Raw genomic sequence first — 20,003 nt, forward strand, 5'->3', positions numbered from 1 at the left:
AAGCAACTGTTTGTTGCGAAAGCTTGAATTTTGTGTGTATGTTTGTGTGCCTTTCGACCTGCCAGCACTTTCGTTTGGCAAGTCACATCATCTTTGTTTTTAGATATATTTTTCCCACGTGGAATGTTTCCCTTTATTATATAATTTCTTGTTAACAACGTTAGCTTATTCCCAAGAATAGGCGGCTTTCACTCAGTTAATACTCGGCAGAAATCAAACCTGCATTTGGATCAGACTTCCTTAACTCTTGTGCAGAAAGGTATGCAGTATACTGCTGCATCCATTATCAATAAGCTACCACTCGAATTCGAAAATCTTAGCAATAATCCACGCACTTTACAACTGAAACAGAAGAGTTTCTTCATGGGTCACTCCTTCTATTCTCTTGCGACGTTCCTTGAAAAATTAAGTTGATTCTTGTTGTATTGTTGATTGCATGGACTGACTTTTTTTGGGTTCACAAACATTTTATTTTTATCTGTTATTACTTTTTTGTTGTAATTTCATGTACTGGCATGTTCCATGTGCTTGGAGATCTGCTTCTCAATTTGGTCCTACGGAACTTGACATTTAAATAAAATAATTAATTACTGGACCAGTTGAATGGGGTGAAGAGTAATGAGCACATGTAATGCATTGAGAGTAAACTGAAGAAAAGCAAAATAATGAATACTAGCAGAAATGAGATTAGCAGTAAACTTAACATCAAAATTGGTAAGCACAAAAAAGATAAAGTTAAGGAATTCTGCTACCTTTGAACAAGGTAACATCATGGACAAAGTAAGGAGGACATAAAATGTACACTAGTGCAAGCAAAGAGAGCAATCCTGAGCAAAAATGTCTACTATTATCAAAAAAGGGATTAAATTTGAAGAAGAAATTTTGGAAAATGTTCGTTTGGAACACAGTTTTGTATGGATTTAATTCATGGACCGTGGGGACACTGGAAAAGAAGAGAATCAAAGCATTTGAAATGTGGCGCTTTAGAAGGATGTTGAAAAGTAGGTGGACTGATAAGGAATGAGGAGTTTCTCCACATAATCAACAACGAAAGGAACATAGGGAAAACACTGACAAAGATAAGGAACAGTGTTATAGGGTACATGTTAAGACATTGAGGAATAACATTCATGATATTTTATGGAGCTGCAGGGTAGAGAGATTGGAATACGTATGATGCACATACTACCCTGAGATGAAGAGAATGCCTCAAGAGAGGACTGATGACAAAAAATTTAGCACCGTGCAGAAAAGAAGTGGAGACTACTCTTCATCTTGCCTTACAGCAACTTTTGAGATAGCCCTTTTTTACAAACATGTACAATGTGCATTTGACTGGCACTTCTGTTACTATCTTGAGAGGTCCATATTTGCCCTAAGATTGCAATTGTCAAAAGCTCACCTGGAATTACTATCATTCCATCTCACTGTAATCTGGTGATGAAGACAGAAGAGAATACTTTGTAGGTCACTGAATAAGTGAATTGCCTCAATAATTGTTTGAATCTGTCTTGTTACCTTTTCTGTGTATCAATGTAGTTTTCAAATCTGCACATATAACTTTGCTCTTCTGTATACCCACAGTGTTTACTTCATAAATTTGCTTCTGATCTTGAGTGTCTTGGCAATTACACTGTCCTCTCCTGGTATTTTGTTGTTTTGGAAGTGTAACATATTACATATTCTAGGATGGCTACGTAAGTGCCTTATAAGCAATATCTTTGTAGAATGATTGTATTCTCCCAGTATTCTACCAATGAACTGCAGTGTTACCTGCTTTACGCGTTATTGACCGTATGTGGTCATTTATTTTCATATCCCACAAACTGTTTACAGCCTACTATTTGTATGAGTTGACTAAACCTATACTGCAGTTGTAGTGTACAACATTATTGAATTTGAAACCTGCACAATTTTACATAATTGTGAACTTTTATAGCAAGTTTCCAAACCTTACGCCACTTCGAAATCTAATCTTATTTATGTAACTTTTTTCAGACAGTACTCAATTATAGATAACTGTACCATCTGCAAAAGAATCTATGATTACTACTAATATTGTCTGTCAGATTGATAATATATGACAGGGATGTGAAGAGGTCATAATACAATTCCGTGGAACACACCTGAAGCTATGTCAACATCTCTCAATGAATTTTTCATTCAAGATAATGTGCTCCACCATCCCAATTTAGACTCTTCATTCCAATCACAAATTTGTCTGTTTGCCTGGATCTGTGTCTTTCAAGCATGAACTGGGTTTCGCATGTCCAATGTTTTCGGAATCCATGCTGCTTGGCATAGAGGAGGTCATTATGTTTGAGAGACCTAATTATGTTTCAGCTCATAATATATTCTACGATTCTACAAAAATGGATGTCAATATTTGTCATTAGTTTTGTGGATCACTTCTGTCACTCTTCTCGTAGATCGGTTGTCTGTGGTTTCTTCCAACTACTTGGGACAGGTTTTTGTTTGATGGATCTACATTATATTATGTTTAAACAGGAAGCTAACTCAATTTTTAAATTCCATACAGAATCTAATAGATATGCATTGGGTCCAAGGGCTTTGTGACATTTCAGTTGTTTCTCAACATCTGAAAGTGGAGTGCAGTGGTTCCCCTTTTGCTGTGCGGCCAAGCAACTGATAATGCCTTACCATCGTTTCTTTTCCTTTCTGGTTTCTGTGTGACCTTGCATTTGGACACTTACGTTCGGTCCTTTAGGCAGTCTTTACATATGACCACAATTTCTTTGGGTTATATGGGAGCCCTTACATAGGACCAGAATTTTTTTCTTCTGTTCTATGTGCATTTTATAAGATTCTGCTACCATTGACAGTATTTGCATCGCCCTCTTGATAACCAAATATAATTTATTTACTATTTTTCTATCTTTAGCCCTTTGCTTTGTATAATACTTATTTTTCAGTAACTGCTTTTTCTTTACAAGATTACTTAGATTTTGTGGTTGTTCCTCTTTCACTGGCTCAGATGCAGAATACACTAGAGTTCAACACATCTTATGAAATTTATTCACAAACTGAATTCTGTGGCATTAGCTGTATCCAGTATTGATGTACCATCTATTAGTGGCACATGAAAATTTGTGTCAACCCAGGATTTGAACTTGAGATTTCTGCTTATCACGGGCAGTTGTCTTAACCACATTGGCTATCTGTGCATGCTTCCCAGACTGATCCACACCTCCATTTGTCTGTCTACATCTCTTACTGCTCAGAACATTGCTCGGATTCCCACATGACGAGAGTGAGACAACAGTTGGCTCAAAATTATTTTTTACATTAGAACAAAAACTTGTGCAAGTTAATTTCAGGAACTTACTACAAGTACTTGCAGAAATTTTTTCCACTGGAAGTTATATCGTGAGACAGGCAAGTGCGATTTTACAGTGTCGTGGTTAAAGACTTACCAGCTGCCAACTTTGTTACATTATTATTATTATTATTATTATTATTATTATTATTATTATTATTATTATTACCGAAGAAAAATCATTACAAAAACCGAAGTTAAGAAATACATAAATGTTTGAGTGAAGAAACAGATACAGAAGTGTGCATATTTAAGTTATCAAGAAACACTACTGAATGGAACACGAGGTCTGATCAACAAAGATCGATTTGTTTTCCAGAGATATTTATTACTCCATTCCAATGTTTACATGATCTTTTTCAAAGCACTTGCCTTCTAGTTGAATACAGTTTTTATAGCATCTCCGCCAGTCCTCAAACACATGGTGCAGGCCATTTCTTGCTTACTAGGTCTTTGAGAATTGCATACAGAGAGAGGGGAAAAAAAAGTAAAAGGGAGGAAGATCGGCACTATAAGGGGAATGATGGTACACAGGTAATGTTGAAATGAGCCAGAAACTACAAGACTTGATTTACATGAGGCCACGCGCCACCTGGTCCAAGAAAGTTCTGGTCATTTCCTTGCAAAGTGCTCTTCTTCAGTTTAGCCAATACTGACTATAGTATACTGCAGTAACAATAGTGTGAGGGGGAACTGCATGCCAGTAAATCATTCCATGACAGTTATAAAATGAGATCACTATCACTCTTCTTGCAGACGGAGCAACTTTCACCTTATTGGGTGTAGGAGAACCTGGCAATTTCCTCATTGTGCTGGCTCATTCTACTTCAGGATCATAATGATGCAGCCATGACTCATCATCAGCGATAATCAATTTCAGAAACGCATACACTCCATCAGCACCTCATGCCTTGTCTCCTTTCACACAGTCTTTTGTTCGGGAGTCAACAGACATGGCACCCTACGGGCACACACATGGGTCTTATGGAGATGATCACACATAATTGTAAAGACATTCTAAACACGTCACTGAGGTTACACAATGATCCCCATAGATCCTTAGGGATAATCACAGCAGCTGTGCCGATGTTTATTCAGTCACAGCAGAAGCCAAAATACTAGGCTTCAATTGACAAGACAAGTTGGTCTCCCCTGAAGTCCTTGAACCACCTGAACGCTATTGCATGCAGTAGTTCATCTTCACCATATATTTGCTGCAGCTTTTTGTTAAGTTTCAGTGGCTGTACAGTTTAAATTAAACATAGAATTTTATTTTGCTGTACTGCTCCTCTCACATAGCCTCCACCATCTGGTAGGCAAAATGCAAAGAACGTCTATGAAATAGAGCATTACTACCAACCTACCGATACAATAGTACCGCCCTGACTAGGCATTACACATTTCACATATTCATGGCACAGATAGGAAACTTATCACGGAAGCTACAAGTATAAATAACTGCAAGTTTTTGTTGACCAATCCTTGTAAAATCTACTTCTCTCATACTAAAAACTGTCCGAGACAGTTGTATACTAGTTTCAAACTTCTCTCTTTATTGTAAAATAAAATATTTGATATTTGAAAACAGGGCACAAAAATTTGGACAAACCTCTCCTTTTTGGTGGAAAAAAGTAATCAGTATATTCATTTTGCAGTTTCTTCATGGCAACAAATCATACATATTACAGAGATCCAATGTAACATATGTTTTGGCCAATATGTCTGTGCCACTCTCCTTTAAGACATTGACATTTTCATACCAGTACTGAGCACACAAAACTTCTGCAAGTTTGAGAAAAATTCCCTAGCAAATGGCAAGTTCACCAAGTACCTGCAGCAAAATGAAAGAAACTTGCTCCCGATTACTTGTAGTAGCTAGTTCTTCAAGTTTATTAAAATTTGTAGAAGTCTACTTGCTGGGCGAGTTCCCACACGAAAGAACTCAAAATAGCTTATGCAGGCTACTTGCAGAAGTTTACATGGTAGTGGAAACATGCCTTAATGGTGTGAAGGGGGAAAATCAATTTATTTTGGTTTCAATATACATTCATGTTCAAATTTACGAAGACCTTTCACTTACTATAGCTTTCCCATGTATCAATGACGCAAACCCTTGCAAGCAGGTGAAGAAGACAGATGCCTATGTGGTCAGAACAATGTCATAAGGAAAACATGTCATTTGAACGTGTTCATACACATGTATTCCTTCTAAATTTTCCCAGTTTAAGGATCTAAAAATTTTCTAAATGGCTGCTAATGATAGTTACAGTGTAACAGAATCTCCTTGCCAGACTTCTCTTACAGTTCTGAATTTCCTACTATACTGATAAAAAGTAACTGTAATGACTACCTTGCACATTTTGTAAAGGTAGCCGACAGGTCTATAGTTTTATGTCTTGTCCATTCCTTTCTGGTGAAGAACAACTATTAATGTGTTATTCACGTTTTGAGGAACTGGTCTACTTGATTCCAGAAAAGTCAGAAGTTCTCATTGGCATCCATCATCATTCAGTCCTTCAATGGCTCAATAATTTCCTCCATCAGCCCTAGACATTCCCAAATATTAGATTGGCGCATAAATTTGTAGTGTTTTCGTTTTGCATGTTGGTATACCGGTTGCTATGGTTTATTTATCGACTATCATTTTTTATTTGTAGTTCACTTTTGCTATTTTAGTTTACATAGTATTGTCATTTGGAATACTGAATGTGGACACTAGACAATGGAGTGTCAAGTGGGGAAATCAGAACATTTCTGACATATTCTTCTGTTTAAGTTCAACAGAGCGGTTGCAGCAACTGAGGTAGCCAGGAACATTTGCGTCATGATGGGGATAATTCTGCTGGACACAGCACAGTGAGAAAATGATTTTCTCATTTTAAGGTGAATCATTCTGAAATTAGTAAATCCCCACATTCAGGAAGACTTTGAGGTTTGGATGGAGATTGTTTAAATGTATTAATCTGCAATGATTCACGTCAGTGTGCTTGAGAACTGGCAAACGTGATGAACTATGATCATTTCTTTTGCAGTGCACAATGACTTAAGTACAGATGCACATGATGGCGATTTTGGTTACTGTTTGTGACAGGTCCTGTACGAGGTTTGGAACTTTAATAGTGGCAACTATTTATTTACAGCTCGTACAAAATAGATACGTGTTTCAAACTTTTACTGACCTTCAAAGTAGTCACCAGCATTGTGTATAACCCGCTGCCAGCCATGTGGAAGTCGTAGGAATACTTTTAGCAGTGCCAGTTGTGTTGACAGTTCGAGCAGCACGGTCTATTACCCAACAAATTTGAAGCAGTTCTGAAATCAAGTTGATCACGAGGGCTTAAGTCAGGGGAGTGCAGTAGGTGGTATAGCACTTAGCAGCCCTATCAGTCAAACAACTCAGTAACAGCTTGCACTGTACATGGTTGAGCACTGTCCTGCAAAATGATGGTCAGGTCCTGCAGAAAGTGTCATCGCTTCTGTCTCTAAGCTGGTCGAACATTGTGTTCCGAAAATGAACAGTACAGAGACAAGCTGGTCCAACGTTGTGTTCCGAAAATGAACAGTACAGAGACAGAAGTGATGGCATTTTCTGCAGGACCTGACCATCACTTTGCAGGAAAATGCTCAAGCATGTAGAGCGCAAGCTGTTACTGATTTGTTTGACTGCTAAGTGCTATACACCTACTGCACTCCCCTGACTTAAGCACTCGTGAGTTCAAATTGATTTCTAAATGGAAGGAAACACTTCACAGCATTCGCTTCAGAATGGCTACAAATTCGTCGGGCAATGGACCACGCCGCTCGAACTGTCAACACAACTGGCACTGCTAAGAGTATCCTATGACTTCCACATTGCTGGCAACGGGTTGCACACAATGCTGGTAAAGGTCAGTAAGACTTTGAAACACTTATCTATTTTATACGAGCAGCAAATAAATAGTTGGCACTATTAAAGTTCCAACCCTTGTATTCTCTCTCTCTCTCTCTCTCTCTCTCTCTCTCTCTCTCTCTGTGTGTGTGTGTGTGTGTGTGTGTGTGTGTGTGTGTGTGTGTGTGTGTGTGTGTGTGTGTGTGTCAGAGAGAGAGAGAGAGATTTTTAGATGATTTTAACATAATCACAAAAAATCCATCTTTCAGTCAGGAAACAGAATGCACTCACAATGAGAACACACTGTAGGCTTTGCAACATGTGAGTAATCTTTATCCAAGGAGGTAATTCAACCTATTCTCAGTCAAATAATTATTTCCTCCTATCTATGTGATTGACCCGAAGTAAGGAAGAAAGATTGGGTTTAACATCTCATCGACGTCATTAGACACGAAGCACAAGCTCAGATTGTGTCCAGAATGGGGAAGTAAATCGTCCATGCCCTATCAAAGGAACCATCCTGCCATCTGCCTCATGCAATTTAGGAAAATCGTGGAAAACCTAAATTTAGATGGCCAGGCTCAGGTTTGAGCCGTTGTCTTCCCAAATGCAAGTCCAGTGTGCTGACCACTGCACCACCTCGCTCAATTGTGACTGAATTTAAGTGGGTCCCGTGCGGAAGGGTGTTTTTATTTGCCTATATATAATTAGTATTGTCAATGAGCTTGCTGTACAGTGTAAATTATCATTGCTCAGTCGATGTGGAGGACAATAGAAACTGATGGCACAAAATATAAAGGTTGGTCCACTGATAAGTGAACCCGCCAAATATCTCACAAAATAAGCATCAAACGAAAAAACTACAAAGAATGAAACTTCTCTAGCTTGAAGGGGGAAACCAGATGGCGTATGGTTGGCCCGCTAGATGGCGCTGCCATAGGTCAAACGGATATCAACTGCATTTTTTAAAAATAGGAACGCCCATTTTTATTACATATTCATGTAGTACACAAAGAATATGAATGTATTAGTTGGACCACTTTTTTCACTTTGCGATAGATGGCGCTGTAATAGTCACAAACGTAGAAGTACGTGGTATCACGTAACATTCCACCAGTGCGGACGGTATTTGCTTCGTGATACATTACCCATTTTAAAATGGACCATTTACCAATTGCGGAAAAGGTCGATATCGTGTTGATGTGCGACTATTGTGATCAAAATGCCCAAGGCGTGTGCCGTATGCAGCTCGGTATCCTGGACATCATCCAAGTGTCCAGGCCGTTCACCGGATAGTTACGTTATTTAAGGAAACAGGAAGTGTTCAGCCACATGCGAAACGTCAACCACGACCTGCAACAAATGATTATGCCCAAGTAGGTGTTCTAGCTGCTGTCACAGCTAATCCGCACATCGGTAACAGACAAATTGCGCAAGAATCAGGAATCTCAAAAACATTGAGTGTTGAGAATGCTACATCAACATCGATTGCACCCATACCACATTTCTATGCACCCGGAATTGCACGGCAACGACTTTGAACACCGTGTACAGTTCTGCCACTGGGCACAAGAGAAATTACGGGACGGTGACAGATTTTTTTGCATGCATTCTATTTAGCGTCAATCAAAAACAGCGGTAACGTAAACCGACATAATATGCACTATTGGGCAACAGAAAATCCATGATGGCTGCGACAAGTTGAACATCAACGACCTTCGCGGGTTAATGTATAGTGCGGCATTATGGGAGGAAGGATAATTGGCCCCCATTTTATCGATGCCAATCTAAATGGTGCAATGTATGCTGATTTCCTATGTAATGTTCTACCGATGTTACTACAAGATGTTTCACTGCATGACAGAATGGCGATGTACTTCCAACATGATGGCTGTCCGGTACATAGTTCGCGTGCAGTTGAAGTGGCATTGAATAGCATATTTTGTGACAGGCAGATTGGTCATTGAAGCACCATACCATGGCCCACACATTCACCGGATCTGACATCCCCGGATTTCTTTGTGGGGTAAGTTGAAGGATATTTGCTATCGTGGTCCACCGACAACGCCTGACAACATGCGTCAGTGCATTGTCAATGCATGTGCGAACATTATGGAAGGTGGACTACTCACTGTTGAGAGGAATGTCGTTACACGTACTGCCAAATGCATTCCGGTTGACGGACATCATTTTGAGCATTTATTGCATTAATGCGGTATTCACAAGTAATCACCCTGTAACAGCATGAGCTCTCAGAAATGATAAGTTCACGAAGGTACATGTATCACATTGGAACAACCGAAATAAAATGTTCAAACGTACCTATGTTCTGTATTTCAATTTAAAAAACCTACCTGTTACCAACTGTTCGTCTAAAATTGTGAGCCATATGTTTGTGACTATTACAGCATCATCTATCACAAACCGAAAAAGTGTCCAACTAAAACATTCATATTTCTTTACGTACTACACGAGTATGTAATAAAAAATGGGGGTTCCTATTTTTAAAAAATGCAGTTGTTATCCGCTTGACCTACGGCAGCGCCATCTAGCGGGACAACCATAGCGCCATCTGGTTTCCCCCTTCGAGCTAGACAAGATTCATTTCTTGTAGTTTTTTCGTCTGACGCTTATTTCATGAGATATTTGGCCCAATCACGATCAGTGGACCACCCTGTAGATATATCCAGAATACTTAAGCATGCTCTATAATGATACAATCCAGATGTTCTTGTTGCCAAGAATTTATTCAATGTCCTTCCTTGGAGCTATTAATGGTGATGCTTGCATTAAGGTCAGGACCCACAGCTGGGATAATGTCACTGATGCAGTGTGCATGTGGCATTTTCAACTATACGAGGAATATTTACCTTTTATTCCTAATGAATATATACAGTATAAAGGGGAAAAAAATCCACACAGCTACTGTAATGGAGTCAAATGTGTATCACAAAGGAGTGGACTGTATTTGAGAATATTTTAGTTAGGCCAAGTCACTTTTGACTTTTAAATATTTAAAGGTGACAACTTTACTTACAAAATTCTGCAAAAGTATCTACTGGTGTTTCATAAACAAGACTGGCAGCACTGATTGTTTTGTAAACTTGGTAAACAAGGTATAACCAATTTACAAATATGAAACTGAATAATTCTGGCAAAAAGTGACTTCACTCAAGTAACATTAATGACATTTTAATAAACTTTCTGGTTTTAGGTAATCCGTATTTGCAAATGTCCTGTGTACTTTATTTACAAAAGATACACTGAGCCCAAATACTTTCAGGAGCATAACCATTTCAAAAGCTCTTCCTTTCATCTGCAGTCTTCATATTGTGTAACTCAACAATGCAGCAGTTCTTACTGTACCTTGTCATAATGCTACTGTTTGAATCTACTGGCATTTAAATAATTCTGTAATTATTTTATTTAACTTCACAGAACTTCAGTTCCTAAGATACTATCACCATTTTGCGTAATAATTTATCATGACAAAGAATTGCTGGACAGAAATGTGTAATCACAACACATCCACTGTTGCAAGTTATAACAGCTGCTTTCAATGTTATACTGATGTTTACACTGATTGTAAAGAAGAGAATAATGACATGCTTAATGTCAAAATTAAGAACTCTGAAGAGACAGAATTCTAAAATCTAAGAACCAAGACTGACTGTAGAAAAAGAAATCAGAGGTAAAATGACACAGGTGTTAAGTATACTCTTCAATGAGACTGTCTATTGGTATATCCTGACATGGAAATCCAGATCCAAAACTGAAGGAACCAGAGGATGCTGAAATATGGTACTATTGAATGGTGTTTCAAATTAAGTAGACTAAAGGGCAGGTGAGTACAGAATTCTATAAACCATTACAAGAAGAAGCACCAAGTTAGTGGGATATCTGCTACACGATCTAAGAATAGTTAATTAGGCACTGGGATGAGGAGTAGAAGAGAACAATGCTGGGGCATACCGAATTGAATTATTGCTGCAAATCTCAACACTTTTTGTAGCCACCTCACACTTTTAACTTAATGCACAAAGAGCTGCACGCATTCTACACAGATAACACAAGTCTTACCTATGATGAATTGCTAATGAAAGTAATTCACATTTTGTCCACAAATTGAGGGAGTAGAAGGTAAAGTGTGAAAAATTAACAACAAAAACATGGTTTCAATTTCTTTTTTATTTTCACAACAAAATTTGGAATGATTCCTCTATACATAATTAACATTTATAAACTAAATTGTCAAATTCATATTAAAGCAAGCCTCAATTAATTCTGAGTCACACAAATTGAACTTTAAATATTTAAACAGGTAGGATGAGTAGCTGTAGCTCACATGACAATCTTCAAAAGATCAAAACGTGAGGTAATTAGCATGAACAGGAAAAGGGAAAAGGTGCACAAAAAAAACAAAAACAAATCAATTAAATCAGGTAATTCACAACAAAATAACTGAATTATGTTGTCCTGGTTGAACTTATTCTACAAAAGTTGCCCCCCCCAACATATCCAACCGCTTACAGGATCCTACAAAATAGCCTTCTGCAAAATACTCTGCAGAAAATCCCATAATACTTTATTTTGCATCCAGCTGCTGACTTGACATATTACAGAATTCAGCCTGTTACTTCTTACTCCTAATGCATATGTAAATAAAACCACCATGGTCATTATTTTACATTAACAGGGGGAATCTATAATCTCTAACTTATTCTGAAACAGTAAAACAACTGAAAACAACTGTTACTATGGCTCTCTCTCTCTCTCTTGCTTTGGCTTATCAAAGAAACTACTACATTTACTTCAATCACCTAACTACACTAACAATCATTGGTCACTTAACGGAAATACGGTGGAAAGCAATTGCTTCTGAAATGTCTAACATGTATATATTTTGATGAATAGCATTAACTTTCTTGTACAAGGGAAAAAATATACTTAAAATTACTATCACAGATAGGACTAGCTGTATAAATAAAACTGGCACGAAGTAACCTGAATTCTCCAATACTGGCTTTCAGCTAACTACGTAGAACTGCACTGAAGTCCTGTGAGTACACTGTCCCTGCTCTTTGACGGCCTGTCTGCCCGTTACTGCTAGCCTGAATGACTGTACACCCCAGTCTCTGTCTGTCTGTCTCTCTCTCTCTGCTAGCCCTATGCAGAACCTGAATAAATGCAAAAAGTGTTAGTTCAAAACTTATACTTAGAATTTAACAAACTGGGCACTAAACTAACCTATGCAACCTCAATATTCCACATAGAAATATCAACTAATTGAAGCAGATATCCGAATAATCAATAAGAAACCAAATAATAATATCTTGTGGTATTAACCATTCAATCTTCATTTCAGGCACCCAAACAAATTAACAACTATGGCAATCACCCAAACACTTGACTTCACAAGCACAAGCGAACACCTGACTACACTGAAACAGTTAATGACACACAAAATTATGCCATTAAAAAACAAATGTTGCTGTTCGATGTAAATATGTTCCATTAATTAAATAAGTGTAACTAAGGCACTGAATTTAAGTGAAATTTGCAACCACTCAAAATTCAGTGAAGCATACCTCATTGCACCTGCTCAATCTACAGCCACATTCAGTGATCATATTTTCCAATTTACTTTATTAAGACGCTCAAGATGGAAATGAGTGACCACGTCGTAGAAAGTGTCTGTACCCTGCTACTTGGACCAGATGTTTCATCACTTGGGAAACCTATGTTTACTGCAGACCACATCACAGATAATTAAGGCAGTCTCTATTTATCAAATATTTAAAGGTTTGGTGGAGAAAGGGGAGTGCAGTGGAGGAAGTGAGGTGAAGTCCAAAAACAGAACCTAGTGTATTAAAAAAAAAAAAAAAAAAAAAAAAAAAAAAAAAAAAAAAAAAAAAATGGTTGCAACAGAATTACAAAGAATAGCTTTTGTGTAATCTGCCACACTTGCTTAAATCAACAAAACCATCAAAAACACACTTACTGAAAAAAACAAAAGCTGTGCTACAATTTTACAGGGAACGAGACCTAGAAACCACTACAATAACAAAGCAGGTACGTTCAGGTAAGATGACATGGAACAGGGTGCAGAGTGATATGTCTAGAAACCTGTCTCCCACTGCTGAACACCTGTTTTTGTTCACAGTAACACCCATCCAAAGAACCAACATGTATCAGCATCTCCAAAACCCAACATACATACCTGATATGTACTCCTGTGTGCATGTCAAATGCAGAATTGTAGTTAATAGCGTCTTGATCCACCACCATAACCACTACCACCGGAACCATATCCCCCTCCACCTAGAACACCAAGATGACATCTAGTTTTACTATGAGAATTAATTAATAAGAACAAAATGTTTATGCCAAACTAGTAACCAAATCGCACATGTTTAACATTGGGCCACTATATTCAGAATAGTCTTGTAATTCAAATAAAACTAAAATTTTAGTGACACAGTCAAACTGAGCCATCTGTTGATACTCACGGTAACGTTCACTGGAATATGGACCAGGTCTGCCACTGCCGCTACCACCACTCCCACCATAACCACCACCGCCCCCACCATAACCACCACCACCTCCCCTCATAGGACCACCTCCATAACCTTGCTGATAGCCACCACCAAATCTATCACCATCCCCCCAATTTCCACCACCACCCCCTCCACCATACCCACTGCCACTTCCCCAACTTCCACCGCCTCCTCTCGGCTGGTCCCACATATCATCACCTGCAGACAAAGACGGAGCTCTAACTCTTTGTAAATTATGTAACTAAACGAAAATAATAAAACAGAAAAAGCAGCCAAAAATGAAACCGTGTGCTATACATTTTCCAATTATGAGCAAAAATAGATAAGCCCCTTGAATTTTTCTAAATGATGTATGATATAAATACATTACAGGGATCAAAAGATCAATCCAAGATTGGCAAATTATGTAATATAACTTTTCTTACTTAATAATGCATCTTTGGTTGTTTAAGAAGAAAATTATTAAATATGGAGCAACTTAAACTAGACTTCTGACTACACATCAAAGATTCCGAAGCAGAGCACAATCAAATTTAAATTTTATGGCATTTCCATTCTGAGCAAGTCAGTGCAAAATTAGGGTAACTACATACTTGCAACCATAACATCTTTTTCAACATCTACTTTCACTGACTGCTTTATGCACTCTTGTATTATAAAATAAGGGTTCTATACAAACCTATTAATTAGTACATTAACATTATTATTCATATACAACAAATAAAAGCAGATTGTCTGCTGAACTGCAAAACAATGAATCTATAAACTAGTAAGATTACATACCTCCCCATCGTCCTCCACCACCGCCACCAAAGCCATCATCAGCCCAATCTCCATCTCTCCCTCCCCAACCTCCACCCATTCCACCTCCCATACCACTTCTGCCACCCAAACCACCTTTTCCACCACGACCCATTCCACCTGGACCTCCCATTGCAGCCATCTCTGCACGGCTCAATGCCTTTTTCACATCAATGTGTTTACCTCGGATCTGGTGATTCCGTGACACTGAAAAGTGAAACTCTTGTCTAAGATTACTGTTCATACATTACACAATACTGCAAGTAATTTATGGTACAGTGAAAATCAACACAAAATCTTAAGACTACTTACAACATATTTTGTCAACTGGGTCGTAGTCATCAAATTCCACAAATGCAAACCCCCTTTTTTTACGTGTATCTTTATCAACAACAATAGCAACAGATGTAACAGATCCAAACGTAGAGAAATAATCTTTCAAGTCTTCCTCTTCCATTTCCTCTTTTATGCCTCCAACAAAAAGCTTCTTCACTGTCATACCCGCCTCTGGTCTGCCAATTTCCGTACGGGGCACGGCGCGTTTAGGTTCAACCACTCGTCCGTCAACCTTGTGTGGCCTAGCCGCCTGTGCATCATCAACCATATGCGCCCGAGAATATGTAATAAAGCCAAAACCTCTTGACCTGTAAATTTTCGAAGTTATAGAGTTTTTTGTCAATTACTGTACGCCCATTAAATAAATATGTTACTACCAACTTCAAGCGCAGAACAGTTAAATCGTTTATAAGGACTTATTACTGTATTTGGACTCCCAAAGCAATTCGATACCAAAAGAAAATTTGTGCAGCGACATACCTCCTGGTCTGAGGATCTTTCATGACAACCACATCCACAATTTCCCCCCATTGTTCAAAATGTTTTTTCAACGAATCGTCGGTGGTCCTATAATCCAACCCACCGATGAATAATTTCCGAACATGTTCAGGTTCGCTTCTGTTGTCCTGCAAGTTAAATAAAAACCATAAGCACAATTCCAATAAGAGGGCTATAATTACGTAAAAAATTAAACTTGAGATTATTATTTTGCTTTTACGCAATAAAAAATCGTTATATATAACTTTCAAAGTTTCATTATGAGCAGAAATAAAAATTTAAGATCGTTACATCCAATTGTGAAAGTAATTACTTAAAGAAACAAGGATTTTTTCATTAATCGATAACAATTCCTTCTTTCGAGAAGCGTCTGAAGAACACAGCTGAAGGTTAAATGTTCGCGAACATGGGATTGAACAATTTCTGAACTTTTTTCTGCAACTACATTTCGACAATGACGCACTAACAAAAAATTGCAAATTTCGTTTTCCATTTGTAAATTATACAACAAACCCGGTACTCACCTCAGACTTCACCATCTTCCTGACCTCAACTCGCAACTAAACGACGAACATATCCAACATAAAATGGCTGCCGATGACTCCGGAACTAGCACGTCTCTAGTCGTTTCAATATTTAACTCCACTAAAGTCTTCAGAATTAATTTTTCAATACAAACTGTGCAATGCAGTTAATTCGATTATATTTTGACAAGTACGATGTATACTTTAAACATGACTGAATAAATCTATCTTTCAAATATAAGACTTCGAACCGGATACGAACGTAGTAATATAATTTCACACATCAATTCAACGATTATGTATCACATGCCTGGTTTAAAAGTAACAATTTGTTAATTTTTTGCCGTTCCTTAAGACCCAATCAACTGCTATAAAGTCTTATGGTGGCGAATGATGCTACCACGGCCAAAACCAGAAAATTTACATACTGTTCAATGAAACAGCCATTTGCTGCAGCATAAACAGATTATCGGGAAAAAACACTCACCGGGTTGTCAATGCGCGATAACCAACGTCGCTACATAATGTATCCACAAAATCCTGGAATATCATTCAATTGCTCACTACACTGTTGTACAGGAGTTTTCGGGTGTGTATTTACAGAACGCTTAAAGTTTTCAGCTTCAATAATAAATAATAGCACAAACATCGGTCTCGGTTATCGAGATGAATGTATCACCAATCCGCTCACAGAACGAACCCAGCATGTAAGTCTTAGTACAGTTATATTTTGGAGTTTGGACAAAAGTGCCCGAAAAGCAATAAAATGACAAATTTGATTTTTTAAAAAGTATTTTATTGCTCACAAAAAGGAAAATCACACTTAATTTCTGACTTTCTTTTAAATACTCGTTACTGAAACGACTTTGCTGGGTCTGCTAACAAAGACAGTTTCCAGGATGGTCTAGAATGAATAAATTTTTAGGAATTAAATTAAAAAAATAAGGTAACCCAAATGTTTTCTACACAAACAGATCAGAGGAAACAACACACAAATGCAATAAGGGCAAATGTATGTGGGAATACAGGAAATCAGTTCCATTCATTCGTGACAACTGTATGACACAAAGGAAGGGTATCTTTGTGGATCCTGCATAACTGTAAATCCTGAAAACACTTAACCGTAGAACACTAATTGACAATGATTTACTTAAATAATAATAAACCTGCTTTCAATTTTAACCTGACTTCTCTTTCTCCCTTTCAGTATAACTTGGAGTTGTGCAGACACTGTATCAGTTCAGAAGGTGTATGGGGAAGATTTGGGATTTGCCACATTATCCTCTAACAATATCCTGCAAGTGTGTTAGGAATCTAAACAGATTTTGTTCTCTGCTGCCCTCCAGAATACTAAACCATCAAATAATATCTTTATGAAACCAATTTTAGCTAACAATTATTTCACATTCTGAAACCAAACTTAGATCGAAATGTTCCCTCATATAGCTGTAATGACCACAAAGTTCAGCATAAGAATAGTGACAGATATCTATACCTCTGAAATATAACTGGGCTCTTCTGTATCAGATCTTCTACAGTTAAAATAAACCTTTACTTCTGGAATATTACTTTTACACTCAGCAGTAAGGGACTGCAACTGACTGAGGTATGAAAACTGAAATGATTAACTGGCTTCAAAGATGGAAAGCCATCCCACCACCGTAGAGTTGATTTATTCATGCACTTCTCACTAGTCAGTAAGAAATGACAACAGAGTTCACATCTATTCATTCAACCTACAGGGTTCAAAAACAATTATTAACTTTAGTCCACAGCTGCAGACATCTATTACAAATTTTAAAAATATATGATGATGTGTTATGGGCTGTACAAAATATCTCCAAGCATCTGGACCAACTATGCACCGTAGGTCAAAAGCCTGGAATATTTACATGTAAAAAAGACAAAAATCTCGATTTGAAATAGGTAAGCCTTAGTTGGGAGACGAAACAAATACTGAAGTAGATAAAACTGATTTGGAGGCCACCATAAAAGTCAAAACATCTGTAATTCAATCCTAGAATTTGTTTGAACTTTCATCACTCACTCTGATATTGCTGTATGTAAAAATGTCATGTTCTGCATCCATTAAACCAATAATTGGATGTCTGAACAGTTAAACAGACAAAGGAGGTGGTACACACCACAGTTCATAGTACAGCAGAAATATATTAAAATAAGTCTGTTTTGATGTATTCCTTACCTGTTTACCACTGGGAGGAGGCATGGAGAAATATCCATAAATTAAAAAGGAAAGAATTTGGACAATATATACAGTACAAAACACATAATTTGCAGATTGTTTCTGTTTGCCACTGATGTCATTAAAGACAACACTTATGCACTTGGAATAATTGGAAAGTATCCTGGGAAAAACATTACAAGATTTAAGGAACCCATGGAAGTCCTGGTCAAGTGGTGACTCAGATTCCTTTCCCCGTAAAATGTACATTCCACCTCTCTGCACTGTACATTGGTATTCATTTTAATAGGAAGGGAGGGCAGAGGCAATGAACTGACTGAATAATGAGGACCTGGATGCCAATGATCTTTGAACAATGGAAACAAACATGATACAGCTTACGTTTGTCTTTTAAAGTTTCTGACCATGTTCAGAAACAGTTTAGTAGCTGTGATACTGGGTCTGTCACCATCTGCAGTAAGTTCATTGCTATTCATTAACGATTCCCTTCTAGTAACTATTGTGAGCAATATCCAATATTACTCTTCTCGCTAAGTGGAGTTCCCTTAACTCTGAATTATTTCTCTCTTCTTTTACAATCCTCGCTCCACTTACTAATGCACTGTCAATACAAAAAACATATACACTCATACCAAATATTAAATGACTTACTTGAAGGAGAAACTACACTTTTCATTTATTGTGTTGTGAATTTACATCTATAAGAATGGTTCATCATCAGCAAAACTTAGGTAATTATTTTGACACATAATAGATGCAATGTGCTACTCTGTTTTGAGAACAGCTGTTATGCTGAGCAGTTCTGTTATTGGATTTTCCTATAGTTTGGAGTAACTCAAAAAATTAACAAAAAATCAGTTCATGTTCATATTTCTAGTTTGGTACATGCTTATAAAACACAAAATTTGCATAAAAACTGCAGCTGCTACCATTTAAAGTAACGGCTGTTATTGTTTATAATGAAGAGAGAGCCTGTTGTATGAATAACACAGAATGAAACAGAACCACTAGCAAAGTACCTAAAAAATTATGAAGCTTCAGTGATCTGATGGAAACCAGTGTTACCAAAATGGCAAGGCCACTGGCCGACAAGCACTTAAAATATGTCCTAAATCTCAAAGGGAATATGTAACACGTTTTCTAGGCAAATAAAACTCCACTTCTCTCACGTATCACCTGAATATATAAGACCCATAGCAAATCAGACAAGCTGTTAATAACTTCTCTCATACATCATCTGAATGTATAAGGCACGTAGCAAATTAGACAAATAGTGTAGCTACTAACAAGTGACAGAGGGCATAGAGTAAACTAACTCAGGTTGATTTAAAAATGTTGAAATGTGATCATGAGGCATGAGAGAAGCTGGCAAATGAGGAACACTGATTCAACCTTTGATTTAGCAGAAAACGATGCAGATAATGTAGAATGTGAAGTTTTATATCTTGTTAAAGAAAGCAGAAAGATGACCCTACTGGGCACCAACAAACATGACACAGAATGCCAGCCTAGTATTAAGTGGTCAGACTCAATTTCCATTTTCCCCTTGTTAAATTAAGTTTTCGTTACAAATACTTTAATCTGTATTTGCGACAGTTGTCCCCTAAAGATGGCCTGAGAAGCCAAAAACCAGTTCATCACCAAATAAATATAATTTTGCAGAACATTAGGAAGTGTTATCCTTTTCAATATTATGAAGACATGTAACATGTTATCAAAACATGCTATTGGTGTATAGTAAGACTGGATGTTAGCAGTTGTTTCTTTTACAAAGAAAACCCGACTGCCCTGTGAAATCCTTGCTACTACATATCATCTCTCCTTTTGATCTGTTTTACTTTTGAGATGAAAAAATGCATCCACCTTTTTTTAGTGTCTC

General features: G+C 37.5%; 1 protein-coding gene across 1 annotated transcript; it reads right to left on the reverse strand.

Moving 5' to 3' along the window:
• Positions 1-11,373: 11,373 nt before the first annotated feature.
• On the reverse strand, positions 11,374-18,277 carry LOC126109632 (heterogeneous nuclear ribonucleoprotein A1, A2/B1 homolog). The gene is made up of 7 exons (XM_049914678.1): positions 15,922-18,277; positions 15,380-15,525; positions 14,876-15,207; positions 14,546-14,770; positions 13,715-13,960; positions 13,426-13,526; positions 11,374-12,382 (listed from the first exon to the last, which is right to left on the reverse strand). The coding sequence occupies exons 1-6, from the start codon at positions 15,934-15,936 to the stop codon at positions 13,468-13,470; spliced, it is 1,023 nt and encodes a 340-aa protein (XP_049770635.1). The 5' UTR covers positions 15,937-18,277; the 3' UTR covers positions 11,374-12,382; positions 13,426-13,467.
• Between the last annotated feature and the right edge of the window lie 1,726 nt (positions 18,278-20,003).

Source organism: Schistocerca cancellata, chromosome 12 (assembly GCF_023864275.1).
Source record: "Schistocerca cancellata isolate TAMUIC-IGC-003103 chromosome 12, iqSchCanc2.1, whole genome shotgun sequence".
NCBI classification, from domain to species: Eukaryota; Metazoa; Arthropoda; class Insecta; order Orthoptera; family Acrididae; genus Schistocerca; species Schistocerca cancellata.

Excerpts from the sequence above, each read along its gene's own strand:
- LOC126109632 (XM_049914678.1), bottom strand. Across the intron at positions 14,771-14,875 it reads CCCAGTTGACAAAATATGTT|TGTCACGGAATCACCAGATC; the intron begins GTAAGTAGTCTT and ends TTCACTTTTCAG. Across the intron at positions 13,961-14,545 it reads TGGTGGAGGACGATGGGGAG|GTGATGATATGTGGGACCAG; the intron begins GTATGTAATCTT and ends CTTTGTCTGCAG.